The 24382-nt window shown below is 40.8% G+C and overlaps 2 protein-coding genes across 4 annotated transcripts in view; one reads left to right on the top strand and one right to left on the bottom strand.

Moving 5' to 3' along the window:
* Positions 1–1816, top strand: part of iqsec3b (IQ motif and Sec7 domain ArfGEF 3b) — a 60675-nt gene extending 58859 nt beyond the window's left edge. For 2 of the 3 annotated variants that reach the window (XM_061821998.1, XM_061821999.1), the window contains one exon: positions 893–1816. In XM_061821998.1, the coding sequence (XP_061677982.1) occupies positions 893–1312 (420 nt within the window). In that variant the 3' untranslated portion in view covers positions 1313–1816. The remainder of the gene's footprint in view (positions 1–892) is intronic. The other variant, XM_061822000.1, reaches the window with a different exon arrangement.
* A 6304-nt stretch (positions 1817–8120) lies between these two features.
* Positions 8121–24382, bottom strand: part of ptprq (protein tyrosine phosphatase receptor type Q) — a 43248-nt gene continuing 26986 nt past the window's right edge. Inside the window, exons 31-46 of the mRNA XM_061821997.1 lie at positions 24221–24379; positions 23885–24128; positions 23732–23805; positions 21540–21639; positions 20062–20190; positions 18087–18131; positions 16981–17007; positions 16595–16676; positions 16428–16518; positions 15122–15198; positions 14886–15020; positions 14672–14797; positions 12906–13051; positions 12637–12772; positions 11263–11386; positions 8121–8253 (exon numbers count right to left, since the gene is read on the bottom strand). Of these exons, the coding sequence (XP_061677981.1) occupies positions 8216–8253; positions 11263–11386; positions 12637–12772; positions 12906–13051; positions 14672–14797; positions 14886–15020; positions 15122–15198; positions 16428–16518; positions 16595–16676; positions 16981–17007; positions 18087–18131; positions 20062–20190; positions 21540–21639; positions 23732–23805; positions 23885–24128; positions 24221–24379 (1733 nt within the window). The 3' untranslated portion in view covers positions 8121–8215. The remainder of the gene's footprint in view (positions 8254–11262; positions 11387–12636; positions 12773–12905; positions 13052–14671; positions 14798–14885; positions 15021–15121; positions 15199–16427; positions 16519–16594; positions 16677–16980; positions 17008–18086; positions 18132–20061; positions 20191–21539; positions 21640–23731; positions 23806–23884; positions 24129–24220; positions 24380–24382) is intronic.

Here is a 24382-nt window from a genome sequence, read left to right as displayed (position 1 = left end):
AGACCTACGCGCGGGACGTTAAGTGTGTAAACAAAGGCCCCCGGAGCTCCGTGCCGGCAGATGCGGATGGTTCTTCAGACAGGAATGACGCGGAGCCTGACGAGCGAGCTCCGGTGGCGGGCCGCGAGCCGACCTTCGGCGTCCGGCGGAGGCCGTTAGCCGAAGCTTGGACGCCGAAGCTCAGCGGAGGCCTTTATCTCACTCGTCAGACTCCGCGTCATTCCCAATCAGCGCTGCTGGGCACAATGTAATCAAGCCTTTGGTGCGGCACCTTACACATCACATCCGCGCACGTAAGTCATGTGACTTGCGAAAACGGCAGCGGCCCTAAAAATTCGTAATTGTCGATAAAAAATCTTAATAATAAAAAACTGAGGATTTAACATCACATTGTCAAAATAGAGTACATATTACATGACCTATTGGATACATCATTCATGCAAAGCACTGGATTTCCCCTTTAAAGAATGTAGAGACGGTGCCTGAACGCTATGAATGAATGATGAAAAAAGAAAAGAAATCAAGCAAGGGGCAACTCGTGGGGCACTTGTAGGTCACGGTACCGCTGTACTGATGTTTTTTGTAATGGGAAAAAAGATTGACATTGACTATTTATTATCTATAGTGTATTACATTTTTTGGGTTGGGTGGTGACTTAACACGGCATCTGAACTTTTTGGAGTTAGTCGTTGTAATATAAAAAACGATACATGTGAGTGTTGAGAGGAGAAAGCGTGTGTCCGTGTGTGTGTCGCACACGCTCACTCTTGCACGCCACTTCCGTGCATGCTTGCATGCGCCCCCCTCCCAGTGCGTGTCACACCAGAGGGCTGCGTAAGGCTGCGTTCAGGCTGGTAACTCCCCGTGCGTTCTCTGGCTGTTCCTAAACTAGGTGTCAATTCACAACAGGCTGCAGACCTACCAACTGAGTCCGCCCGGCGTTGAGTCGACGCCCCCCCTGGCCCTGACCGCGCCGCCCGCCTTGCTCGGCCCCGCCCCGGCCGGGGAACTCCGCCCGGAGACGCTCATCCAGTGTCAGCAGATCGTCAAAGTCATCGTAGTGGACCAGAGCGGGCGGGGCCGTATGGAGGCCTTCCTCAGTCAGGGCCCGGCCGCCCACCAGCTCCTGCGATCGGCCATGTCCACGCCGGTCCACGTCCAGGGCGACGGCCCCCAGCCCCCTCTGCCGCCGCCCCCGCCCCCTTACAACCACCCGCACCAGTTCTGCCCGCCGGACTCGCCCATGCCGCTACACCACACCATGCCGCTCACTCGCAGACGCAACTCCAGCGGCTCCCGCAGTGTTGTTTGAATTGAACCCGGCACCCCCCCCCACCCTCCACCCCAAAAAAGCTGCCACTATGACCCTCGCGGAAACAGCAACAACATGGAATTGTTGGGTCACCATTTTGTAAAGCCAACCGACAATTGGCCAGCTGGTCCCACGTTTCGCCATCTTCGTGGCACCGAGATTCATGCTAAGCAGGGGTGGGCAAAGTACGACCCTGAATGGCAATGTCTGTAAATTTAATAACAACGGATCAGGCCCGCTCATTCGTAGACGAGGTACAAAAAAAAAAAAAAAAAGTTAAAATGTGTATCTGAAGAAAGGAATATTTTTTATTTTTAATAATGAAAATAATGAGTCGTACTCATTTTTCAGCTTTTCAATATTTTTAAATTATTTAATGATAATTTATGAATGGCTTAATTATATATTTATATGCATATATGTTTTACTAATACTCATACTTTATATGAATATATTTCAATGATAACATTATTCATGCTCATTTTGAATCGTATTATTAATTAATTGAATTAGAATTGACCGAGAAAAGCATTTAGTTTTATTTCACGAATTTACATTTTTTGATCATTACAAATTTTTATATATTTGAATCTGATTTAATTTACAAAATATTTAGAATAATTGAATCAAAAGCCTTAACTATTTTGCTATTTTATTTAAATGGAAAATAATTTATTATATTTATGATAATTTAAAACAATTACTTTCACTTCAATTAAGTAATTGAATAAAAATGCATTTTTTATTTTCCTTATATTTTTGTATTTATTTATTTGTAAATTATGAATTTTAGCAGTAAAATAATTAGTTATGCTAAGTTCTAAATTTTAATTCTAATTTTGTTATATTTTAAATTATCATTTTATCAGTTTTAGGAGAGAAATATCTCAATGAAAGTATATGAATAAAAATAATAATAATCACGAGTCAATAGATTTCCATACCAAAATCCTTGGAAAAATAACTACATGAATGCAACAAATGTCACAGGGCTTAATATAAAGGCTCGGTGGACCCTATTTAAGAACCTAGCGGACCGTATCTGGCCCACGGACCTTACTTTGCTCACCCCTGTGTGAAAACAGAGGATGCTACTGAAAAAAAAAAAAGCAGGACCCTTAAAAAAATCATCTTGGCACAACAAGTTTAGCTTTTCAGAGTTGAAAAGAGGAAGAAAGCTGCTTATCGATGCAGAGAGAGAGAGAGAGAGAGAGAGAGAGAGAGAGAGAGAGAGAGAGAGAGAGAGAGAGAGAGAGAGAGAGAGAGAGAGAGAGAGAGAGAGAGCAATAAGAGAGAGAGAGAGAGAGAGCAATACATAAGTACATAAAAGTGTGTGTCTGCCCTCCATGATGTACAGTTCCACGTCATCGGCTTTCCCCAATGGTTCGGGGGAGCAGATCACGTCACAAAAACGAAGTCCAGTTTTTGTCTTGCCTCACTAAGTGTTAGGGCCACGCTGGGAAGAAATAGTCGATCATACCCCCCCCCCCCAAAAAAAAAAGTCAAGTTTCAAAATAAAAGTCCTATTATAACAAAAGTGGGATTGTTACCAAATTGTTTTGAGAACAAAGTTCTAATTTTCACGACAAAGTCCGACTTTTTTATATAAAGACGATTCTTCTAGTAATTCCGATTTCCCCTATGAAATTACCAGTGTCATAATATTCACTCAATTTTGCATACAATTTAGATTATTATGCCCTCATACTATAATAAAGACCTGATGTACTTTAGTAGTACTTTACTGAAAGTAGTACAGAATATTTATTCTTGTAAAATGAGTAATTTTCCTCAAAATATTGTGGCCTTACTGTAAAGGTTTTTATGTAATACTAAGCATATATTCCCATAAAATTGTTAAAATTTTAATCCTAATAAAAATTATTTTCCTTGTAAGTTTACCATATCCTTTTCATAAAATTCTGATTGGCTTTTTTCTTGTGAAATTATTTATTTTCCAGTAAAGTTCCCACAGTATTCCCATGACATTATGTCATAATTTGCATCAAACTAAGACATACTGTATTCACCAACCTTTTTTTTTCTAGTAAAAACTACATTCATTAATTACATTACATTAATAATAATTACATAATTACATTCATCTTAGACCCCCTTTTTTTTTTTCAATCCAATCCAAATGAGGACTTTTTCCGTTTTATTTTTACCGTTCTGGACTTTTTTTTTTTCTCATTTGAGTTCAAGATGATCCCATACATTTTTTTTCTTCTTTTCTTCCCTTCCCAGTGTGGCCGTAATACATTTGTAGCAGGAAAGGCCTGCACCTCTCTTGTCTTACTTCCATTCCCGTCCTTCCTCAGAACTGGGACCGTGGTGGTCATTCGTCATGACCCCCCCCCCCTCTTCTTCCTGTACAATCTCTCCTAATGGCTTCCTCCACTGTGAATATTGTTGTTGTTGAAGACCATTTATCAGCCGGGAAGCTCTCACTTATAGCTTTAGTTGAGGAGAAGGGGAAAATATGGCGGGGAGGGGGGTGGACATTGGTGTCCTTATGAAAGCTTTTTGCACTTTTTACTTTCTGGCACAGTGAAAAAAAAAATAAAAGGTCAATCAGGAAATTATGGAAAAGCAGCAGCAGCGAGATGGTTGGGATGAAGTTGAAATGTTTATTTGGTCGGCGCCGCTTTGTATGGCAGAGACGCACCGAGCACGTCTCCTACCTTTTTTTTTTTTTTTTTTTTTGCACCACAGAATATATGAAATATATATTGTAAATATATAGATTCTATTCTGAGAACGTGATCTCGCGTCAGTGTGTGCGTGTCTCCGTCTGCCGAATTTGTACAGAGAAGAGTCTATAGTTTAAAAGAGAGCGACAAACAGAGCTAGTTATTATTATCATTATTATTGGCATCTTAATATCGGGCGGGGGAGGGTCGGCGTCCTCACCAAGTCCTGTAGCCGAGCAGGAAAGCGACGAGGTTTTATCGACTTTAGATGGGTTACCATGGCAACACGTTGTTATTATTCTTATTATTGCCACTTTCGTTACTGTAGTATTGTAATAATGAGGAGTTTGCAAAGGGCTAAGCTGTTTGGGTAAAATATATAAATGCACACTCACATACAAAAGCCAAATCGGGACAAAATCCATTTTCAGAAAAGCTTGTCTTATACCTGCTTTGGCTCTTGGATTACCCCCCCCCCCCACCACCACCACCACCACTACTGACTTGACGACCGCCCTTCAGCATGTTAAGCATCAAAAACGGAGCGGCTCCGGTCTGTTTTGGCATCATAATCGTCGTGTCCATTGATGTGATTTTCTATATGGTATTTATTTAACGCGTGAACGCTGAAGAGCAAAGACGCCATGTATAAATTCGTCTACCGGTATTCACGTTCCCCACAGAATTCAAACAATTTCAGGGGAAAATTTCAAGCTCATTTGGCACATTCTCTAACCCTTCGGCATTTCAACGTCCAAAGGCCGAGGACGTGTTTGTTTACATTCCAAACATTTCCCACTTTTGCCACAGAATTCCAAATTTTTGTTGTCAACAGTCCCAAACATATGTATTTTTTCAACCCTTCCTCATTATTTCATCGATTCAAACCTTTTCCAGCACCAAAATGTTCCGATCTTTCAGGACGCCGTTTCAACATTCCAAAATATTTCCATTTTTCTCCAGAGTCACATGTTTTCCATGGCAGTTCCCCACATTCTCTGTTCTATATCCATCCATCCATCCATTTTCTGAGCCACTTATCCTCACGAGGGTCGCTGGTGTGCTGGAGCCAATCCCAGCCGTCATCAGGCCATATTTTCCTCATTATTCATTATTCCTTTGCCAACATTTTCAGGAACATGTTTTTCAACCCCCCAGAATTATGTGTCCTCATTTAAATGAACAAACACTTTTGACAACATTTCCAATCCTTCCACAGGCTTGTGACCATCCTCATTAATTCCGATCATTTCATTCTCAGGGCGCTGAAGCAATCCCAACTGGACTTTGGTCTTGATCTGGTCTTGGAAGACGTTTCCCGTCTCCTCCGAGCAGGCGTCATCAGCGCCATTTTACTCGAGAAAATTCCGGAATTAATGATCGCTCTCACAGATTTTCTTAATCCTTCCCCATTTCTCAACCATTGAAACCATCCATCCATCCATCTACTTTCTTCACCGCTTATCCTCACGAGGGTCACGGGGAGTGCTGGAGCCTATCCCAGCCAATCGCAGGGCACATGGAGACAGACAAGAGTTGCACTCACAATCACACCTAGGGACAATTTAGAGTGTCCAATTAATGTTGCATGTTTTTGGGATGTGGGAGGAAACCCACCCAGGCACGGGGAGAACGTGCAAACTCCACACAGGCGGGTCCGGGATTGAACCCGGGACTTCAGAACTGTGAGGCCAACGCTTTACCAGCTGATCCTCCACTGTGCCGCCCCATTAAAACAATTTCTTCGTTAAACAAATGTATTTTAATTTCTCCAAAGGTTCCATTTTCCGACATTCTTGTAAATGTATTTTGTGTTCGGTGGCAGCTCTTCAGCGTTCACACTCAACTTCTAGAGAAAGTTGCATTTTCTAGTTTTGGAAGTCTTGCTCCGTGTGCTGAGTTTTCCTCCATTCCTCCTTCTCTGCGGTTGCCACGGGGATGGAGCAGCCTCACGCATTCACACTGTCATAAATATTTGCACCCTCACGCTCTTGCTAAAAGAAAACAATAGGAGATTTCGTAAAGATCGACATGTTTATTAGGAAAAAAAAAAAAACTCAAAAGATTATTTCTAATTTTTTTTTCTTTGTTTGTTTGGATTGAATGAAAGAATAAAGTAGTTTTTACTCTCGGCGTCTCTGTGTGCTGTTGATATCGACTCGAGCGGCTCTAATGGAAGATTTGTCTGCAGGTGGATGAAGGACGGAGCGCGGGAAGCTTCTGGCAAAATCCGCCCGTAATGCTTTTCCTGTGGCTTCGGCACACAGGCGCTGAACTCGTCATTACGGCACTGGGATGCAATATTGAGCGTGACGAATGTGGATGAGGAAATAGAAACAATAATCTGCTTCGGTATAGGACTGTCATTTGGCCTTATACAACACAGCAAATGCTTTGAAATGAATGCAAAAAACTTTTTGCATTTTAGCATTTAACGATGGCAGACATTTTATGTGGACTACCTCCCATTTTTGGGGGTTAAAATCTTTTGTAATTTTTAATTAAAGGAGACATAGGGTGCTATTTTTGGCCGGTTCCTCCACACAAGCAGTCTTGAAATGTTGAAGGCGCCGTGAGTTTCGGTTCTTCCCAAAGATTTCCCATCGGATTCAAGTCAGGTGATTGATTGGCTGGGATCTTCCGAATATTCTTTGCACATATTCAGGTGGATAAAGTAGACAACTACCATACTCAAGTAAGAGTACTGTTACTTTAGAACAATGTGTGGAGTTTGCATGTTCTCCCCGTGCCTGCGTGGGTTCTCTCGAGGCACTCCGGTTTCCTCCCACCTCCCAAAAACACGCAAGACTGTAAATTGCCCCTCGGTGTGATTGTGAGTGTGGCTGTTTGTCTCTATGTGCCCTGCGATTGGCTGGCAACCAGTTCAGGGTGTACCCCGCCTCCTGCCCGCTGACAGCTGGGATAGGCTCTGGCACTCCCCGTGACCCTCGTGAGGATAGGTGGCAAAGAAAATGGATGGATGGACTCAAGTCAAAGCAAAAAGTAATCCTCCAAATAATTACTTGAGGAAGAGCAAGTACTCAGGGTGAATAAAATGACAAGTGCCGTGTAATTTGCGAGAAACTTCTGATTTATTTAATAAATCAAAGCATGAACAGAATAAGACCTCACTATAATAATATAGGATATTCTATATAAAATAGTTTTTGTAAAATTCAGCTCCACGAAATGGTTTGCACTTGTTAAACAGCACAATACTGTAAAAAGAGGAACGACGCTGCACTGGGCATAAAATGTACACACACCCCCCCGTTCAAATGCCAGGTTTTTGTCTTGCAAAAGAATTATGACCAACACTTATCGAAGATATATGTATTTATACAACACAACTGAATAATTTTTGCACATTTTTAGAGGGGTGCTGAAAATAAACAACTGAAATTGAAATCAAGAAGTTGGTGAATCAATTCAATCAATTTTCTCTGCTTTCGTACATCTGCTTTGTTGTCATATAAAAAAATGTGTGTGCCATTTTTATTACTACTTAAATTTATCACAATTTCTGGGTATCTGTGAGGGATTAATCGGAGTTATGTTAGTTGCTATGCAAAATATTGCTCTTGGGCAGACTTTCAAAAACAAACTAATCAAGAAAACGGAAGTCCCACTATTTCTACTTTTGTGTACAAAGGCAACATCATAAAAAGTACTTCATAGTCCAAATACTTCTTTTAAAAGTTACCCAAACACACACTTACTAAATTTTACACCATGACCGGGCAAAGTCAAGATGGATTCATTCCACGTAAGAGTCGATGAGCGTCGCTCAAGTATTAAGGCAGGAAAAGAACAACAATGCAAGAATTCCAAATCCAAGCAGCTTTTACTCTTGAGAAATGGATCCAAACCCAAAATTGGAACGCCGTCAACTCCTCTATGTCCACAGCAGAATGGACAAAGACATCATAAAAGAATAGAAAATAAAGGACGTATGGCTGAATAAATTATCTTACAAAAACACAACAGCGTTTAGTATGATGCAGTCATGACAATACGCAGTGGACTCAAAGTGTGCAAAAATGTGATAGGACGCTCTGAATGCTCCCATTTATATCCCCACGGTGATAACAAGAAGGTCCTTGGAGAGAGAAATGTTCCAAAGACGCATTCTCATCCTCTTCATCCTTCTCCTTTTACTTCGAATGCTCAAAAGAAAAAAGAACAAACATCTTCTGGCAAAGGTCTCCATCTACATTGTCGTCTCTTCCCATTCCAGTTCAACGTCACCTGAAAAAAAACATGTGCAGGGAGAGGCGTGATGGATCAAGTTGCGTCTCAAGTTCAACGATTCCCGACCCGTGTGCCATGAAAGATCATCAGGTGGGTATGCAAAGAACTTTCATTTCTCAGAAAATTCAGATTTTTTTTACCGCAAATAATGTGCCTTAGTTCAGGGCTCGTACACTTCCAGTGGATCAAGATTCCATGAATTTTCCATGACTTTTCAGGCACCCAATACAAAATTCCTTGACTAATATTGGATTGACTGATTGTGGTAGACAGCAATATTTCAGCTTTATGATTGTGTTTCCACTTATATAATAAGTGCCAAAGCTGACCATTGTAGTAGGCGCATCATAATGACTGTGAAATTTATGGTTATTAAAAATATAAACTATAATTACATGTAATATAAAAATTGACATTTCATAGACTACTGGTCAGAGAACGGGTTTGAACTCACTCTTCGTGTGGCCAATGGCTGAAAGGCTAACACCTTCACCACAAAGTATGATTTTGAATAAGGCCAAAAATACAAAAGTATTTGTTTGCTGTAACGCAAAATCATAGCTACCCAAACTATTTTATTGACGCTTGTGAGGAAGTCATTCTTTTTTAATGAAACTCAGTGGCGTTTATCCAATATCACTAAGGAAGACTGCAGTATATGTATGCTGAGAAGTTTATGTTCTCAAATATGTGGGAAGACGTTTGTTAATTTCACAAATGGTTTTTTTTTTTGTTTTTGAAAAAAATTCGTAGGAAATAAAATAATAAAATAAAATAACCTGTTTTGGCTGCATCAGGAAGTGGCTAACTGTTCTTCATGGCCTCTAGCTGCTCTTTTTTTGTTTAGTTTAGAAGTTTTCAGCCGACTGGGGACAGTTGCAGTAGCGCCGGCCGGCACGGCAAATTAATTTTCTCCGGAGTCAGCCCTCCCACGGAAGACGTTGGAAATTGTCAAATTCTCCGTCTTATCCTTTCAGTTTCCTTGACATTGGTGTGATGTGTTTAGACGACTTCATATGACTTCGCAACGCACCTTCTAATAACTCATTTTCTCACCACGCGTCGTTAAATCTGCACTTTCCCAGGATATCCGTAACTGGAAGCTTTGTTTGTTTCCTCGAGCTCAGGTGCGCACTCCCTCCACGCTTGGATGAACTGAACAAAATGGCATCAGTTCGAGAAATTTCTCAGAGCGGAAATGTGCAAGAGTTATCGGTCTTCGCTTGACAGGTTTATTGTTTCAATTAAAAAACATGATGAAAAATATTTTTGAGCTGCAACAATAAAATCCCATGACATGTTTTATTTACTGGACCTTCCAAGACCTGGAAAAGGCATCGTTTCTTCCCATGATATTCCCGAAATTCCCTGACCCGTACGAGCCCTGCTTAGTTTGTCTAGCTACAGTTGGAAGAAAAGGTATGTGAACTTAAATTTTTGTATAAATTGGTTATCAAATGTAGTCTGATCTTCAATGTAGTCCGATGGGCGGCCCAAACCAGTGCAAACTGTGGGCCGGTCCGAAACCCAGATTGTCATGAGTGGGGCTGGAGCACTGTCAGGAGGGGCGTGGGCTGGTCACCGCTTTGGGAGGTGTTTATGTTGGAGTTTTCGTCACGGGCATTTGCCAGTTCATTGAGTTTGCATCGGGTCACCGGGTGCGGACACTGATTCTGAAATAAAACCCACTGGGCATTATGCCTTTGTCTCGGAGTCCTGCGTTTGGGTCCTCCCCCACACCGGTTGCTCGTGACACAGATAAACGCAGTGGGTTGGATCAGGAAGGGCAGCTGCCTTAAAACTTTGCCAAACAAACATGCTTGTTCATCCAAAGGATTCCATATCATATCGGCTGTGGCCCAGATTATCAAAGTCCTCTCACCAGCGCAGGAAAATGAGAAAATGCGGCAAGTTTGGTAGATCAGGAAGTGGCATTGACTAGTCAGGGGGAAGGTAGAAAAGCACTAACGAGGATGAAAAATGGAAAGGCTGCTGGTCCTGATGGCATTCCTCCAGAGGAATGGAAACACCTAGGAGAGGTGGCTGTGAGGTTTGCTGGAAAAGTGTGCTTGTGCCCCATTTGTAATAACAAAGGTGATGTGTTGAGCTGTGGAAACTACAGAGGAATAAAGTTGTGGTGCCACAGGAAAGACTAATGGAGGCAGGACTCAGGACAGAAGTCAGTATCTGAGAGCAACGGTAAGGTTTCATGCCTAGAAGGAGTACCACAGATGCATTATTTGCCTTGAGGATGCTTGTGGAAAAGTACAGGGAATGCCTGAAGGAACTGCAGTACATTGTGTTTTTGTGGATCTACAGAAAGTCTACGACACAGTAACAAGAGAGGAACTGTGGTACTGCATGTGTAAGTCTGGTGATGGAGAAATATGTCAGAATAGTACAGGACATGTATGAGGGCAGCGGAACATTGGTGAGGCGTGATGTAGGTGCGACAGAGAAGTTGAAATTGGAGGTGAGCCAGCAATAGGGATCAGTCGTGAGATCCTTCCAAAAAACAAACAAATATAAATAAAACAAAAATGTTGAGCACTTTCAATGCGAAATATGTCTTTGTCGTGTATTCAACTTTGTATAGCTTGAATAGTGTATTCTGTTTTTATTTGCATATTACACAATGTCCCAACTTTTGTGTTTTTTTTTTTTTTTGATAAAAATGTTCATATCTCACTAACTTTCACCTCAAAATAATTCCTCAACGCCAATTACTACTTTCCAATCAGGCAGAGCTTTGGCGCCATCTCATGGGATGTTACAGGAATGAGCAGAAAACCACAAAACGTTTTTCAGCAAATAGATGAGGATAGATCCCCCCAAAAAAAGAAAAGCAAATTCATAATTTGTGACTGGGAAACTACAGGGTATTTACTTTTTTTGTGACATTTCTATTTAGCGGTGTGGGATGAGATTTTCAAATATAAAACGTGTGCCTTGTCTTAATAAATAAAATAGGGGAAGACAGTCCGATTGTGTGCGTCATTTGTTTACCTTCCATTGCATCCAGCGAGTCCATCTTCTCCAGAGCAGAGTAGCTGACAAACCAGATTGACTGACTGTTGCCTTTGTTGTTCAGTAGTTCCAGTGTACTCTGGTGCAAGAAGACGTACTGGGCCTGACACACACAAGAAAGCACACGCGTACACACGGCCAAGTTGCTGAAACGAACAAAAAATACTGGCAAAAACATGCTGATAACACTAAAATGCAGCATATATGCAGCTAGAAGTGACAATAAGTACCGTCTACCTAATCCATCTTCCCACTATGGAGTATGCCCAACACATACATTCAATGTTCACTTTATTAACAACCCCTGCACAATATGATGAGAGACAATAAAAGTGCTGCAGCGGTATGAAAAAAAATTGCCTTTGTAAAGAAAATAACGCTTACTTATGATTGATGATGTTGGATAGATATTAATATAGTACGGTAGTGCACAAAATTCACGTTTCTTATTGTGTTTCTACTCTTATGGATGGATGGCCACAAAAGGTTATGGAAATATTTTTTTAAAAGGCCTAATTTCAGTGAATATTTTAATAAATTATATTCGCTCTCCTGTTATGTTGGTACTGTGTGTATGCTATGTACTGCTAGGCTAAACTGACTCAATTATATTGTATGTACATTTAACTTTTTCCATCATTTAAGGATGGCTAAGTTGAGACAGTCGTATCTCATGCCATCACTTTAAAACGTGACGTGAAATTCTTATTATTATTTGATTTTATTGCGGCAGGTGACAGTGACCAACGGCCATTGTTGGTGTAATAAATAGACAAAAAGAGGCTTAATGGTTTTATAGATTAGAGTAAAAGAGATACTAAGCAACAAATATGGATCTTATGTTGTATTAAAACAAACAAACAAACAAACAAACACATAATGAGCTGTGATAATAAAAACGGTGTAGACATTCAATCCGAGCACAGGAACACACACATATGAACACACGCAAACACACACAGTGAGGCACACAAGTGATTATTAAGGAATGAGCAAGCTGGGTGATTTTAGGATGCTTTGTGAGGATGGGGGAATCCTACTCACAATACACGTTTAATCCACTACCAGATCATCTCAGTCAAAAAAAAAAAGAAAAGAATTTTCTATTAATGCCTCACAGGGAACGGGATCACAGAGGGAGGGGGGGGGGGGCATGAAAAGAGTAAAGTAGGACAACTACACAGACATTTGCCCATGCTGAAATGCAACGGAACACAACTTAAGAGGATATTCTGCAAGGGGCATTATTTTTGTGCGTGTTGCTTCACTGGAGGTTGTTCATTTCAATTGCAGGATGAAAATAAATTGTGTGTGTGTGTGTGTGTGTGTGTGTGTGTGTGTGTGTGTGCTTACCAGATTCTGCACCATGCACATCCTCTCGCTGCGCAGCTCAGCCACAAGCCCGTAAACGTCCACAAAGTCGTGATCTCTGACGTGCTGAATGAGATGGTCCAGAGCGATGAACACGCCCGTTCGGCCCACCCCGGCGCTGAGGCCGCAGACACACAATCACGACACTAAGTATGTGTTGAATTTGTAGTTGATAAACTAACAAATCCAGCAAGAGATCAAATCATTATTTCCTCTTTTGTATAAAACTCCATTTGGGGACATACAGATACCTGCAGTGGACCGCTATGGTGGCGTCGTCGTGCTGGTGCGCTCGGACCGCCCGGACAAACTTGATGAGGGTCCTGCAGCATTCCGGGACCCCGTGGTCGGGCCACGACGTGTAGTTGAAGTGGTGGACCAAAATGTATTGTCCGTGCTGCGGAGAGAAATGTTAAGGGGAGGTTGCATTTGAACTACGCTTCACAATGTTTCGCTCTTCTTTGTGCTTGTGAATGTAATCCAGTACAGAGGAATAAAGTACTTCCTAAATTGGGGACATGACCCAAATTTGTATCGCAATTTCCGGCCTTTTTTCACACGCCTTATGCAGTGATGCGGCTAATTTGTGCATTTTTTTCTAACGGCCGCAAAGGGGCACTCGAGCGGTAAAGGTAAGAGTGAGGCCGGTGGAATATAGAGCTCGTGCACCTACGTCATCAAATCACGTCACTGGCCGGAAGTGTCGCTCAAACAAACCATTCTTCAATGCTAAGTCAGTTGGAGACGCCCCCAAAATACGTCTTATAGCACGACATCCAGAGTTTTGTCCCATACCATTAAGCTTTATGAAGGTGATAACAAACGAAGGGACGTGGTAAAATGAGAGACACTTGGTATAGAGGACCCATATTTAATGCTGAAGTCGATGTTTTTGCCGATAAGAAATTGGACTATTAACCAGCTTCCTCTTGTCTTGGACAACTTGATCTACACATGGATCTGGTGAGTCAGTCGTCGAGATTTACACAGAATAGTTTGAAAGTGTAGAAAAGTCCGGACGGATACAAATACTTCGTTGTTGGATCTGTTCTCAATGAAGAATAAATCCCACATAGTGATGGAGCCACTCAATTATTTTTTCAATATAAATACCAATATTCAAATAAATGACCCCTGGTTGTACACAAACTCGCATTATTAACTATGATTGAAAAAAAAAAAAGACAGCAAGTCTGCTGCCGAGTACACAAAGCGTGTTTCGGCCACTTGTTAAACTTCGGTAAACTTCTCTCTTGACAGAGTTTTTGAAATGACTCCAATGCGTATTTAAAAAAAGAAAGTAAACCGTCGGTCACGCTGAGGTTTACCAAACTTCAACGTCTGGCTGTTATGAGCTTCCGTTAGCTAACGTTAGCGCGTTGGCGCTAGTGTTAAACTCTCTGTGTACCATCTTTGTAAATATCTCAAGTTTCAATGTGGGCACTTGCGACTTTGCCACGGCTGCGGCCTATGTATGTACCAAATGGTATTTCCTTTATAAATGTAGTGGGTGAGGCTTATCAATAGGTGCACTGTGTAGGTTACATTATTATTATTATTATTACGGTACATAATATGGAACAGGCTATAATCTATAACAAAGTAGTACTTTAGGCAAAGGTAAAGTTTTGTTTAAAGGAGCTTGGGTGTTCCAACAAAGTACGGGCAAATCCCTGCTGACGACTTTTCCAACACTTCCAGTGAATATTTTTTAGAAAATAGAATAGCGACAACTGAAGATACTTCTTTTAAAAAAAATGTTAAAGGAAATTTCTGTAAGTTCTGAAAGCAGGAGATTTTGACCGCTCTGAGTCCAGACTGCAAATGAATGGTGCTTGCAGAAAGCCACCACTGGCCACCACTAATTAAACCTCACACAAACTCATTAAGATCATAAAGGCGGGACTTCATCAGTGGTTTTTTTTTTTTCTTATTTCACATTTGATGGAGGGGCGTGCCCACTTTAAGACATCAAATAATAAGGGAGCTCCATGAAATTAGTTTTGTTTAGTGTTACCTTTTCCACTTTAAGTGTTCTGACAGTCCAGTCAGGAAGGATTTCTTCAGATACTTTTGAAATGAGGATGTCACCAAACACCGACATGGGCTTGTTGTCCTCTGGCCAGTATTGGTGACAGCGAATCTAGAACGGTACACAGGAAGTGCGTGAAATAAAATGGAGAGGTGCAGTATTTGCGATGAAGACTCTGAAAGTAAAGGAATAAACGCACTCTGCCTTTTTCGTGGCACTGCGTGAGCATGGCGACGGTGCGGGTGCCCGTTTCCCAGATCATCTTCCAAAAGTCAGCCACCGTGTTGGGCAGAGGACCCTGGGTGGCAATGAACTCATTTGGGCACAGATAACCCTTTGAGACACAGACGCACATACGGGACATAAGCGTTTCACTCACACTGACTGAAAAAAAAAAAGTATGCATTTGTTCACTTTTTGGGAATTAACACTCACCGAGACAAAGCTGGCATTGATGTAATCTGAGCCCAAAGTTCCCGGTTCTGACAGCAGTTTAACTCGGTTGTTATTATCTGGGTACAACATGGCCACTTTCAATGTATACTGTAGAGCAACTACAAATTATTAGTCCCTCGGGAATAGTGTAAAAATGCTATTACCCTACATGACTGCACATCAGGAACATGTTATGTACCGTAATTTACGGCCGATAAGCCGCAACTCTTTTCACACGCTTTCAACCCTGCGATTTATGTGGTGACGCGGCGAATTTGTGCACTTTCTCTAACGGCCGCAAGGAGGCACTCGAGCGGAAAAGAGTGAGAACGGTGGAATATATGTGGAGGTTGAGTGACTTTTACCAGTCCTGTTATCACTGCGTTATCGCTTACTGCCGTGTCTTAGTGATTTTTATTTTACCAGTATGTTTTTTTTTAACCGGTGTGACAGTCTGAGCGCTCCCGGTGCTGAAAATTTTTCTTGTGGTTAATGCGCATGCGCGTATATTTTGTAAACTTCCGCCCAGTCTGTAACATCCCCATCCATACTTCAACATGTGCCCTTTGACAACTTATAGTGAGTGTTCATGTTCGCTATGGACGTCTCAAAAAGACGAACACAGCGAGCATACATGTATGTGTATATTTTTTTTTAATCAACTTTTGTTTTAAGGTTAGGTTATAACGTACGTATGTTAGCTGCCTCTATATAAAAGAAGGGGAACTATGAGACTGGGGGATTTCCAAGTAAGTGTTTGCTACGTACCCAGAGTTCCCCTGTCAGTAACGCATGCGCATAAATCACAAGGAGATTTTTCTGCATGGGGGAGTGCTCAGACCGTCACACTGGCCCTGTTGCGTTAGCGTTAAACTCTCTGTATACCGTCTTTCTTTGTAAATATTTCGTGTTTCAATGTGGGTTTCAATGTGGGCTTGCGGCTAATACACAGGTTCGGCATATGTATGTACCAAATGGTATTTCCTTTATAAATGTACTTGGTGAGGCTTATAACCAGGTGCGCTCTGTAGGCCGGGAATTACGGTACATTCGCATATAGAAGCACTTTTACTCTCTTATGGCCTAAAATGCTGAAAGAAATGTTTCTATAGTTATGGCCCATAATATCAATCTCCTTTGTAAACCAAAGAAACTTTGTGGTGGCTTTTGTTTTGTGTCAACAAATCAGGTCACTCGATGGCACTGTGATTACCTTTACGAGTGATATCTACAGACCTGGCATCTGTAAAGCTGACACTGATATTGACAAAACCGAGGAAGCGTTGTATTTTCGATGCGTACTCACAGGGTTTTATATTGGGGAAACGGTTTTTGGATTTGTTCCAGAGAAGATCTGCATCTGTGGTGGCCAAGTCCTGAAGCAGTTTGGGGATCTCCTGAGGGGGAGAAACGTTACAAAGAGTCTGATTTTGTGAGTACAGATCAAATCCCCTTCAGGAAAAATTTGCATACGGAAAACTCCTCCTTGAATTTCGCATTGTCGTTGCTGCACAGATCCTCCACGTGCTGGAGGAAACACTTCTTGTTGATGGGCCTTGAAAAGAATTCAATTAATGTACTGTGATAGCCACTGCTGGCAAGGAAAGTACACATACTTTGTTGCTAGACCATGGTAGAATTTTTAGTTATCTATATGCATCTATACCTAACTTGAGGCAACCTCACTGGGCAAAGAAATAGGTGCACAATATTTATGATATTTACAATGGTGGAACCAACGTGGCATGTGGCCGGCGAGTGTGTAACATGAACATACAGCGAGCACAAAAGAACACCACGTAGGGATGCCAGCACATTATTTATACACATTTATACATTATTTATGCAAGATGACTTACTTGAGCGATTTCCTGTAGCTGAGGAGTCTGGATGAAAATAGATAACATTCAATAAATATACAAAAAAATAAATAAAGAACTCGCACACTCACAAGTGTTTCTGGTATTTCATTTTCTCATTAAGAGAAACAACTGTGCTTTAACAACTAGAGACTATATAATAATAATAATAATTATATATATATATATATATATATACACACACACACACACACACATACTGTATATGCTGTAAAAAAAAAGCATGTATATACCCAGGAAGGAAGGTTGGTATACACGAAGAAAAGAATGGCTGAAGAAAGGAAGGACAGGCTCAGCAACAATGAAGGCAGGAAAAATGAAGGAAGGAAGGAAGGAAGGAAGGACCTCTTTTTATGTCTATCCCAAGTGAACACATGCACAAACCCACAGCTGGACTTCGAATCCCTAAATTCAAAGCCTTATCGATGAATCTATCCCAGGCTGGAAACCCTATTTTGAAATATTTCTTTGATTTTACGGGATGAAATTGTGTTTATGTGTATTTGTGTGACTGTAAAAATTAGAGTGATTCATGCAAAATTTGAGATATAAATGGGTTTCAGGCCACCATCGCCAGATGGGGGCCGCACATTTTACAACATCCAGCTACCATCAATTCACATTGGTTTCCTTGCAGTGGCAGGACAACATCAGTTGGTGGCAGTAACAAGCTATTAAACTGGTTTGCCAGGTGCCAAACTGGGCCAGAGAAGAAGAACAAGACTGGTCAATACATTAGGTACAGTCATTTTATGTGCTTTCATCTTCTGTGTTTGCAGATTATGTGGAGTGCACACAATAAATAATGTTTGTTTGCAGTACACCTTTAAATTGTGGGTGTTGTTAATGGGTATTAACTGCATTTTCAATGGGAAATGATGATTTAAAATACAAGTAACAGTTTGCCCATGCTTAAGTGGAATGCTGGGTATCAAGAAGTTCAATGTGTCGGACTTCTTTGCCATTCTGAACCCATGAACTAGATAACGGGTAGCACTGCTTACACACTGAAACTATTCAGCCCCCCCAAGCAGGTTGGAGATTGTGGGAGAGTCAGAGCCAAGACAGCATCTGGAAACACGTACTGGATTACGTATATATCCTTCCGTCTGAGGAAGAAAGATGAATACCTGGCGGGAGAAAAGCGTTCAGTGAGAGAGGGGCAGCGTACACACATTCCCATCATCGAGACAAATATGAATCTTTTCCCTCAATTCCGATCAAAGTGAGTTCAGGCCTGATTGTTGAACGTACATCTGTAAATGATTGACCTGAGAAAATATCATGTAGTGTAGAGTATACCTGTGGTGTGTTTTAAGAGGGATCAGTCCTAAATTTTAAACTGTTTAAAGGGGATTGCAACCCAATATCTTAATATATGTATATTTACAATACGATACAACAATATATATTGCAAGAGTGTATGAGCCTCCATTAAATGTCAAGACCTTATTCTGGTTAATATAGCATTTCTGAAAAAAGCGTTAAACTAATTACATAATCAAGTTTTCATCCATGTTAGGGGGCCGCCATATTTGCCAATATCGCCCTCTGTTGTCGATCGAAATTCACGTCACAACTGGCCTCGCACTTGGAAACAAGGAACACAGGAAGCAGACTCCCCGCGTAAGCTCTGATAAGTCGCATGGATACGAGTTGATAGGATGATAGTTTGACCAAAATTTTGGCAATTTTGGTATATTAAACGGAATATCATTTTTAGACTAGTGGGGGCCCATACAATGAATTCTTGCAAAAAATAAAAACAAAGACTATGTTTCCTCATGTGATGTCTACAATTATCTAGCTTCTTGTATTTCTTTTACTACATTACTCCTACTTCTTCTTTGTATTTTCTGGCAGCATTGCGCCTCTCACAGGTTAGTCTTGGTATTACGCTGTGCATTTGCTTTGGGGGACGAGTCCCCACCGTACATAGAGATATCTTTATGTGTCTGTGCTGTAACAGTTGAGGTATTTAAATCTTTACGTGTGTAGCTGCAGTGTGTTACAAACCGCGCGCAATTGTGTGAAAGCAAAGCTATTTTAGTGACTTACATACCTGAGTTATTATAACCGATTCTGATTCTGATCCTGAACCGATTCCTAACCCTCGCAAGTAAAACTCACGTATTTTAAAAAGACAGAAGCCGCTTAAGGCAAAGAACAATATGCAATGAGCTAAAATATTTGCTTCCCAAAAAGAATGGCGTGAAAAGGAGTGACGCTCTTTCACCAGGAGCATATACAAGTAGTACCAACTGCATATTAGGGATTGGTGTTGTAAATATTTTATGACACTGCCTCATATTCTCTAAAGCAGCAAAATTGGACATATTAAACAGTAAAATGCAAGTTTCACTTTGATAATATTCCTGCAGCTCTTGTTTTTTTAATAAAAGACAGCCTGAAGGCGACACGAACCTCACTATTTTGGCTTCTTTTATTTTGGTTGAGAATCCAGTTTGCTTTCACTGACTGCTCCACATTCCCTGCATTTCTCACTTTACTAGACATATGCATTTTTCAGTTTGAGAACAGTCCTGAGATTCATACACTGAGGTTCATTATGTTCTGTGTTACCCTGCACACTGTAAGTCTTCTAAAAGTCCAATTTTATAAATGTTTTTTATTTTGGAAATAACGACGTCACTAAACATCGACAAGGCTTCATATAGTCTGTCACTTGAAATTTGTTTGTTCTTCGCAATGTAAAGAGGTGTTAAATTAGAGGTGGAGAAACACAGTAAAAGTGTCTAATTTAGCCAAACTGTTATTCGACAATGGCTGGAAAGTTGCAGACAGCACATCTCCAAAGAAAAAAGGAGCAAATAAAAAAACAAAAAACAAAGCCATAGACATTGCTTCTATTTTTGCTCGGTTCTCTGCAACAACAAAATGATTTCGTGCTGATGGGAATGTAGATCGTGTTAGCAGCAGCATAGACACTTTGGATTCACTCTGAATTCACATTTAAAGTCGTACATCTGGAGCGTCCGTCATGAAGTCACAGCAAGCGTGCACTTGCCTTCAAATTGCCATCGGATTTAATCTACCAACCGGTTGACTTTTTCTTGCTTCAGCTCTAAGTCTGCCACGGCAATCAACTGATCCATCTTGGACTTGGTCTCAATGATCTCCGCTTCTCGGGGGGAATATGTTCCGCCTTCCTTCTTACGGTGGTGGACCCTAGCAAACATGTCAACGACAAAGCTAATCAGAGTTGTGGGGTGACGTTGGCCTTGTATTTGTATTTGAAAATGTGTCTGCTACATGGGTGGACCACACACACAGATGTGTACACTAATTGACAAGTGGAATTCAACGGTGTGGTAATGAAGTGCTGCATTCACAAGTGAAAAAAAAAAGTAATCCAGGCTTTTACTGTATTTATGAAGGCTCACAAGTTTAGTTTTTTAGACTTGGGGCCCAAGAAATACAGTAGCTCCTTGGTAGTCATGGTAACAAAATTCGCCGTTAGCCCTGCAGTCGATGGGTGCGGGATGAGCAAGCTTATTTCAATGAGATTCGAAAGGGGAGTTGAGTGTCCTGTAATTACTGGTCCTATTTTGTTCTGGATTGCCACAATTGCCACAACCCCCCCAAAAAATTGTCAAAAGTAAAAAATGTGCATTATACATAGGTACTGTATAGGGGAAAATGGAAAAATCTTTCAGATTTTAAAAATGGATGCCACCACCTTGAAGGAATGGGAAAGGTGTACATTTTAATTCCAATATGCCACCTCCACCTACAAGTTGTAAAAAATGTGTAGCCTAGACGTCCATTCCAATATGACACGGGTACGTATGACTGCACACACTGTATGTACAGTTGAGCTGACAAACTTGGCAGAATTTGTCTAATATTGTTTTTTCCTTTTTGTAATATGACCGATGATTGGAAAACAACCATTAATTTCTTTATGGTTATGTTTTGTTTAATGATAATGCATTTCTGAAATGCTTGAAAGGTTAATTTGAATCTCATTAAAATAAAAGTAAATGTGTTTCGCTAGGACCTTTGTGTTTTCTTTGAAGAATTGTACCTCTTTCTTTTTTCTTTATTTTTCTACCATAAGGTTAGAAGCAAAATCATCTATTGGAAAACTGGTTTATACATAGGTAGAAAGGTTTTTCCGAATGTTGTGCATATTATACATGAGTGCACATTATACATAAAGAACCACAATATTATAGGTGTAATTCTAAAAGGCATTTACAAGGCCCATAACTAAATCTGCTATTGTAGAACATTTTCTTTCACTGTTAGTCCTTCCTCCCTTTATTATGCTTGAACGTATTTCACAATATTCTCTTCCTTTTCCCTTTTATGGCCAAATTTTCCAGGAATGAAAAAGGAAACATTGTTGATTGCTCTCATTCAACGCCATACTATATATCCTAGTACATGCTCTTCCATCGTTGGTATTCATGAATTTGACTTGCATTACATGCCCACCATCTGAGCGCGTTGATTATTTCCTTGAGTGTTTTGTGAAGATGTTAACAACGGCGCTGCGTGTTTCTGTTTCTCACTTGACGGAGACGCAGACAATGACAAACAGCAGCAGCGCCAAGAAGAAGGAGAGGAGTACACCCAGGATGATCTGCTCGTCTCGGCTCAACAATTTGTACACTACTGGGAGACAAAAATGAGCGGTTATGATGCATTTATTGTGACAAAGGTACTGTATTTACAGGTGCATCGCAATATATTTGAATTTAGTGGAGAAGTTAATTTAGTTCAGCAATTTAAATTAAAATGGGAAGTGTGTATATGATATAGATGAATTAAACATGTAAAAATACTTTGATTCTTTCTATCCCATTTGGTGTTTGTTTTAGCTGTCAACTACAATCATCAATAATTAAAAAATGGAACTCTTTTCACTCTGTGAATTGTGAATTAGTGGTGGCCATTTGTGCTGGCCTAAAAACTATCAGAAGCGCTGCCCTACATTTACAAACTAAATTCTAAGCTTCTTCCATTGAATCGTACTTATCCGTTCCAAACTATTTTCTTAATTTTATGTTTGTCTTTGCTGCATTGCTACCAGTACCATACCTTGTACCAAAACCATATATGTGGATGTTAATGATTTTTTTTTTTAAATTTTTAGAATTCAGAATCTATTTGTTGTCATGTCTAGCTCATCTGCCCGCAGCCTTCAAAATCAGAAGTGCTGGCTGGTGTAAATAAAACTCATTGAGCAATCGGACAGTTTCTACAACCAATCAGATTTGGGATTCAGCCTAACAAGGCTGGAGTGCTTTTTCCATACTCCAATTGCCCGGTCAGAGGAGATTTTTTTACATCCGAGTTCGACTAGCAAAACAGATCCATTGCGATCTGCAGTATTAATATATGTGCTCTTACGTCATCAGATCACGTCACTGGCCGGAAGTGTCGGTCAAACAAAGCATTCTTCAATGCTAAGTTGGTTGGAGACAACGCAAAAATACGTCTTATAGCACGACACCCAGAGTTTTGTCCGATACCGTTAAACATTTAGAAGGTGATAATAAACACCGTTACGTGGAAAAATGGGAGACACTTGGCATATAGGACATGAATTTAATGGCGAAATCGATGTTTTCGCTGATGAGAATTTGGACTATAAACCAGCTTCCGCTTGTCTTGGACAACTGGATCTACACATGTATCTGGTGAGATAAGTCGTCGAGATTTACATGGAAGAGTTTGAAAGCGTAGTCTGGATGCATACAAATACTTCATTGCTGAATCTGTTTTCAATCAAGAATAAATCCCACATAGTGATGGAGCCAGTCAGATTTTTTTAATACAAATACCAAAATTTAAATAAATGACCCCTGGTTTTACACAAAGTCGCATTCATTAACTGTGATTGGAAAAAAATTAAAGGCAGCAAGTCGGCTCCTTGTACACGGAAGCATGTTTTGGCCACACGTTAAACATTGGTTAACTTCTCCGTGACAGACGTGTTTTTTTTTTAAATATGCATTGTTCTCAAATGAGTCCAATGCTTATTTAAAAAAAGAAAATAAACCGCTGGGATAGACTTCAGCCCCCGTACACGGAAGCATGTTGCAGCCACACGTTAACCTATGTAAACCTCAGTGTGACCGACGGTTTAGTTTCTTTTTTTAAATACGCATTGGACTCATTTGAGAACAATGCATATTAGAAAAAAAAAAAGTCTGTCGGGGAGAGGTTTACCAAAGATTAACGTGTGGCTGCAACACGCTTAATGTACGTTGGAGTTTTTTTTTTTTTTAAACGCATTGTTCTCTAATGAGCCAATTTGGCATTATAAATACATCTTGGGAATTTGAGATTGAGAAGAATAATTCTTACCCGAAATGAAGTGATCACTACACAGTCGTATGTATTTGGTTGGGCACCATCAATCAAGTTTAATTGCCGAAATCCATCGATCCTTTCTCGTCTTTTCAGCCGTTATTCTATAGAATGATCTCTTTGAATATCTGTCTTGTGTGTTGTAACAACCAACAGCACAACAAGTCTCGGGCATTGTGAATATTCCGCTCCGGTTCAATGTTCCCCACACTGTTGAGCAGCTCTTTTTGACTGACAATATGGCAGCATGAAAATGGTGATGTCACATGCACGAGCTCTATACAGTGGTCTGTCGTTGATGTATAAAGTTTTTAAATTAAGCTAGTGAAAGAAACTAACTTTTCCACTATATTCCATAGCCTCTATAGTGTATATTCTCTATGTATACCTGCAGTTTTAACCTGGGCAGAGTACTCAGAGTCAGTGGATTGGCCAATGCTGTTAGTTGCTCTGAACTTAAACCTGTTGAATACACAGAGTATATTTAAAACAGTTTTCATCCATTAAAAACTATCGATGGTACTCTACACGGCCCACTCACACGTAAGCAGTGTTGGACTTCAAAGGTCCGTTACACAGCGCGTCCGTACGGTTCTCACGCATACACTCGTCGTGCTCTCCGATCACATACGTCCCCGTGGGGGTGGAAGTGCGTCGGTGGTCCCTGGATACCTTGTGGGTGTCCTCCAGACAAGGAGGGTTGGGGAAGCCCCGGTCCGTCACATAAGGGCTGGGGTTTTCAAAGAAGGCTTCCCTCCAGGTGGTGAGTTTTGGGACATCCTTCACTGTGACATGATGGAATTAGAAAGCAGTCTTTTTTTTTTTTTTTTCTGTCAAACTCCGACAAAATTAAAGTGACATTTGTGAATAGTCATACCCCCTGACTCAGAAACGATGACCTGGATTTTTTCGATTGGCCCGTTGTCGTCACTATAGAAACACGCTGGCATGTGGATGGTGATACTCTTGTGAGTAACTATGGCAACCCCTTTGGTGCCAAGCACTGGCTGGGGATTTCGGGCGGGCTTGGCCGGCGCTG

This window comes from Syngnathoides biaculeatus, chromosome 6, assembly GCF_019802595.1.
Source record: "Syngnathoides biaculeatus isolate LvHL_M chromosome 6, ASM1980259v1, whole genome shotgun sequence".
Taxonomy (NCBI): domain Eukaryota; kingdom Metazoa; phylum Chordata; class Actinopteri; order Syngnathiformes; family Syngnathidae; genus Syngnathoides; species Syngnathoides biaculeatus.
Note: the sequence above shows the minus strand (reverse complement) of the source record. Positions and strands in the feature narration are given on the sequence as shown.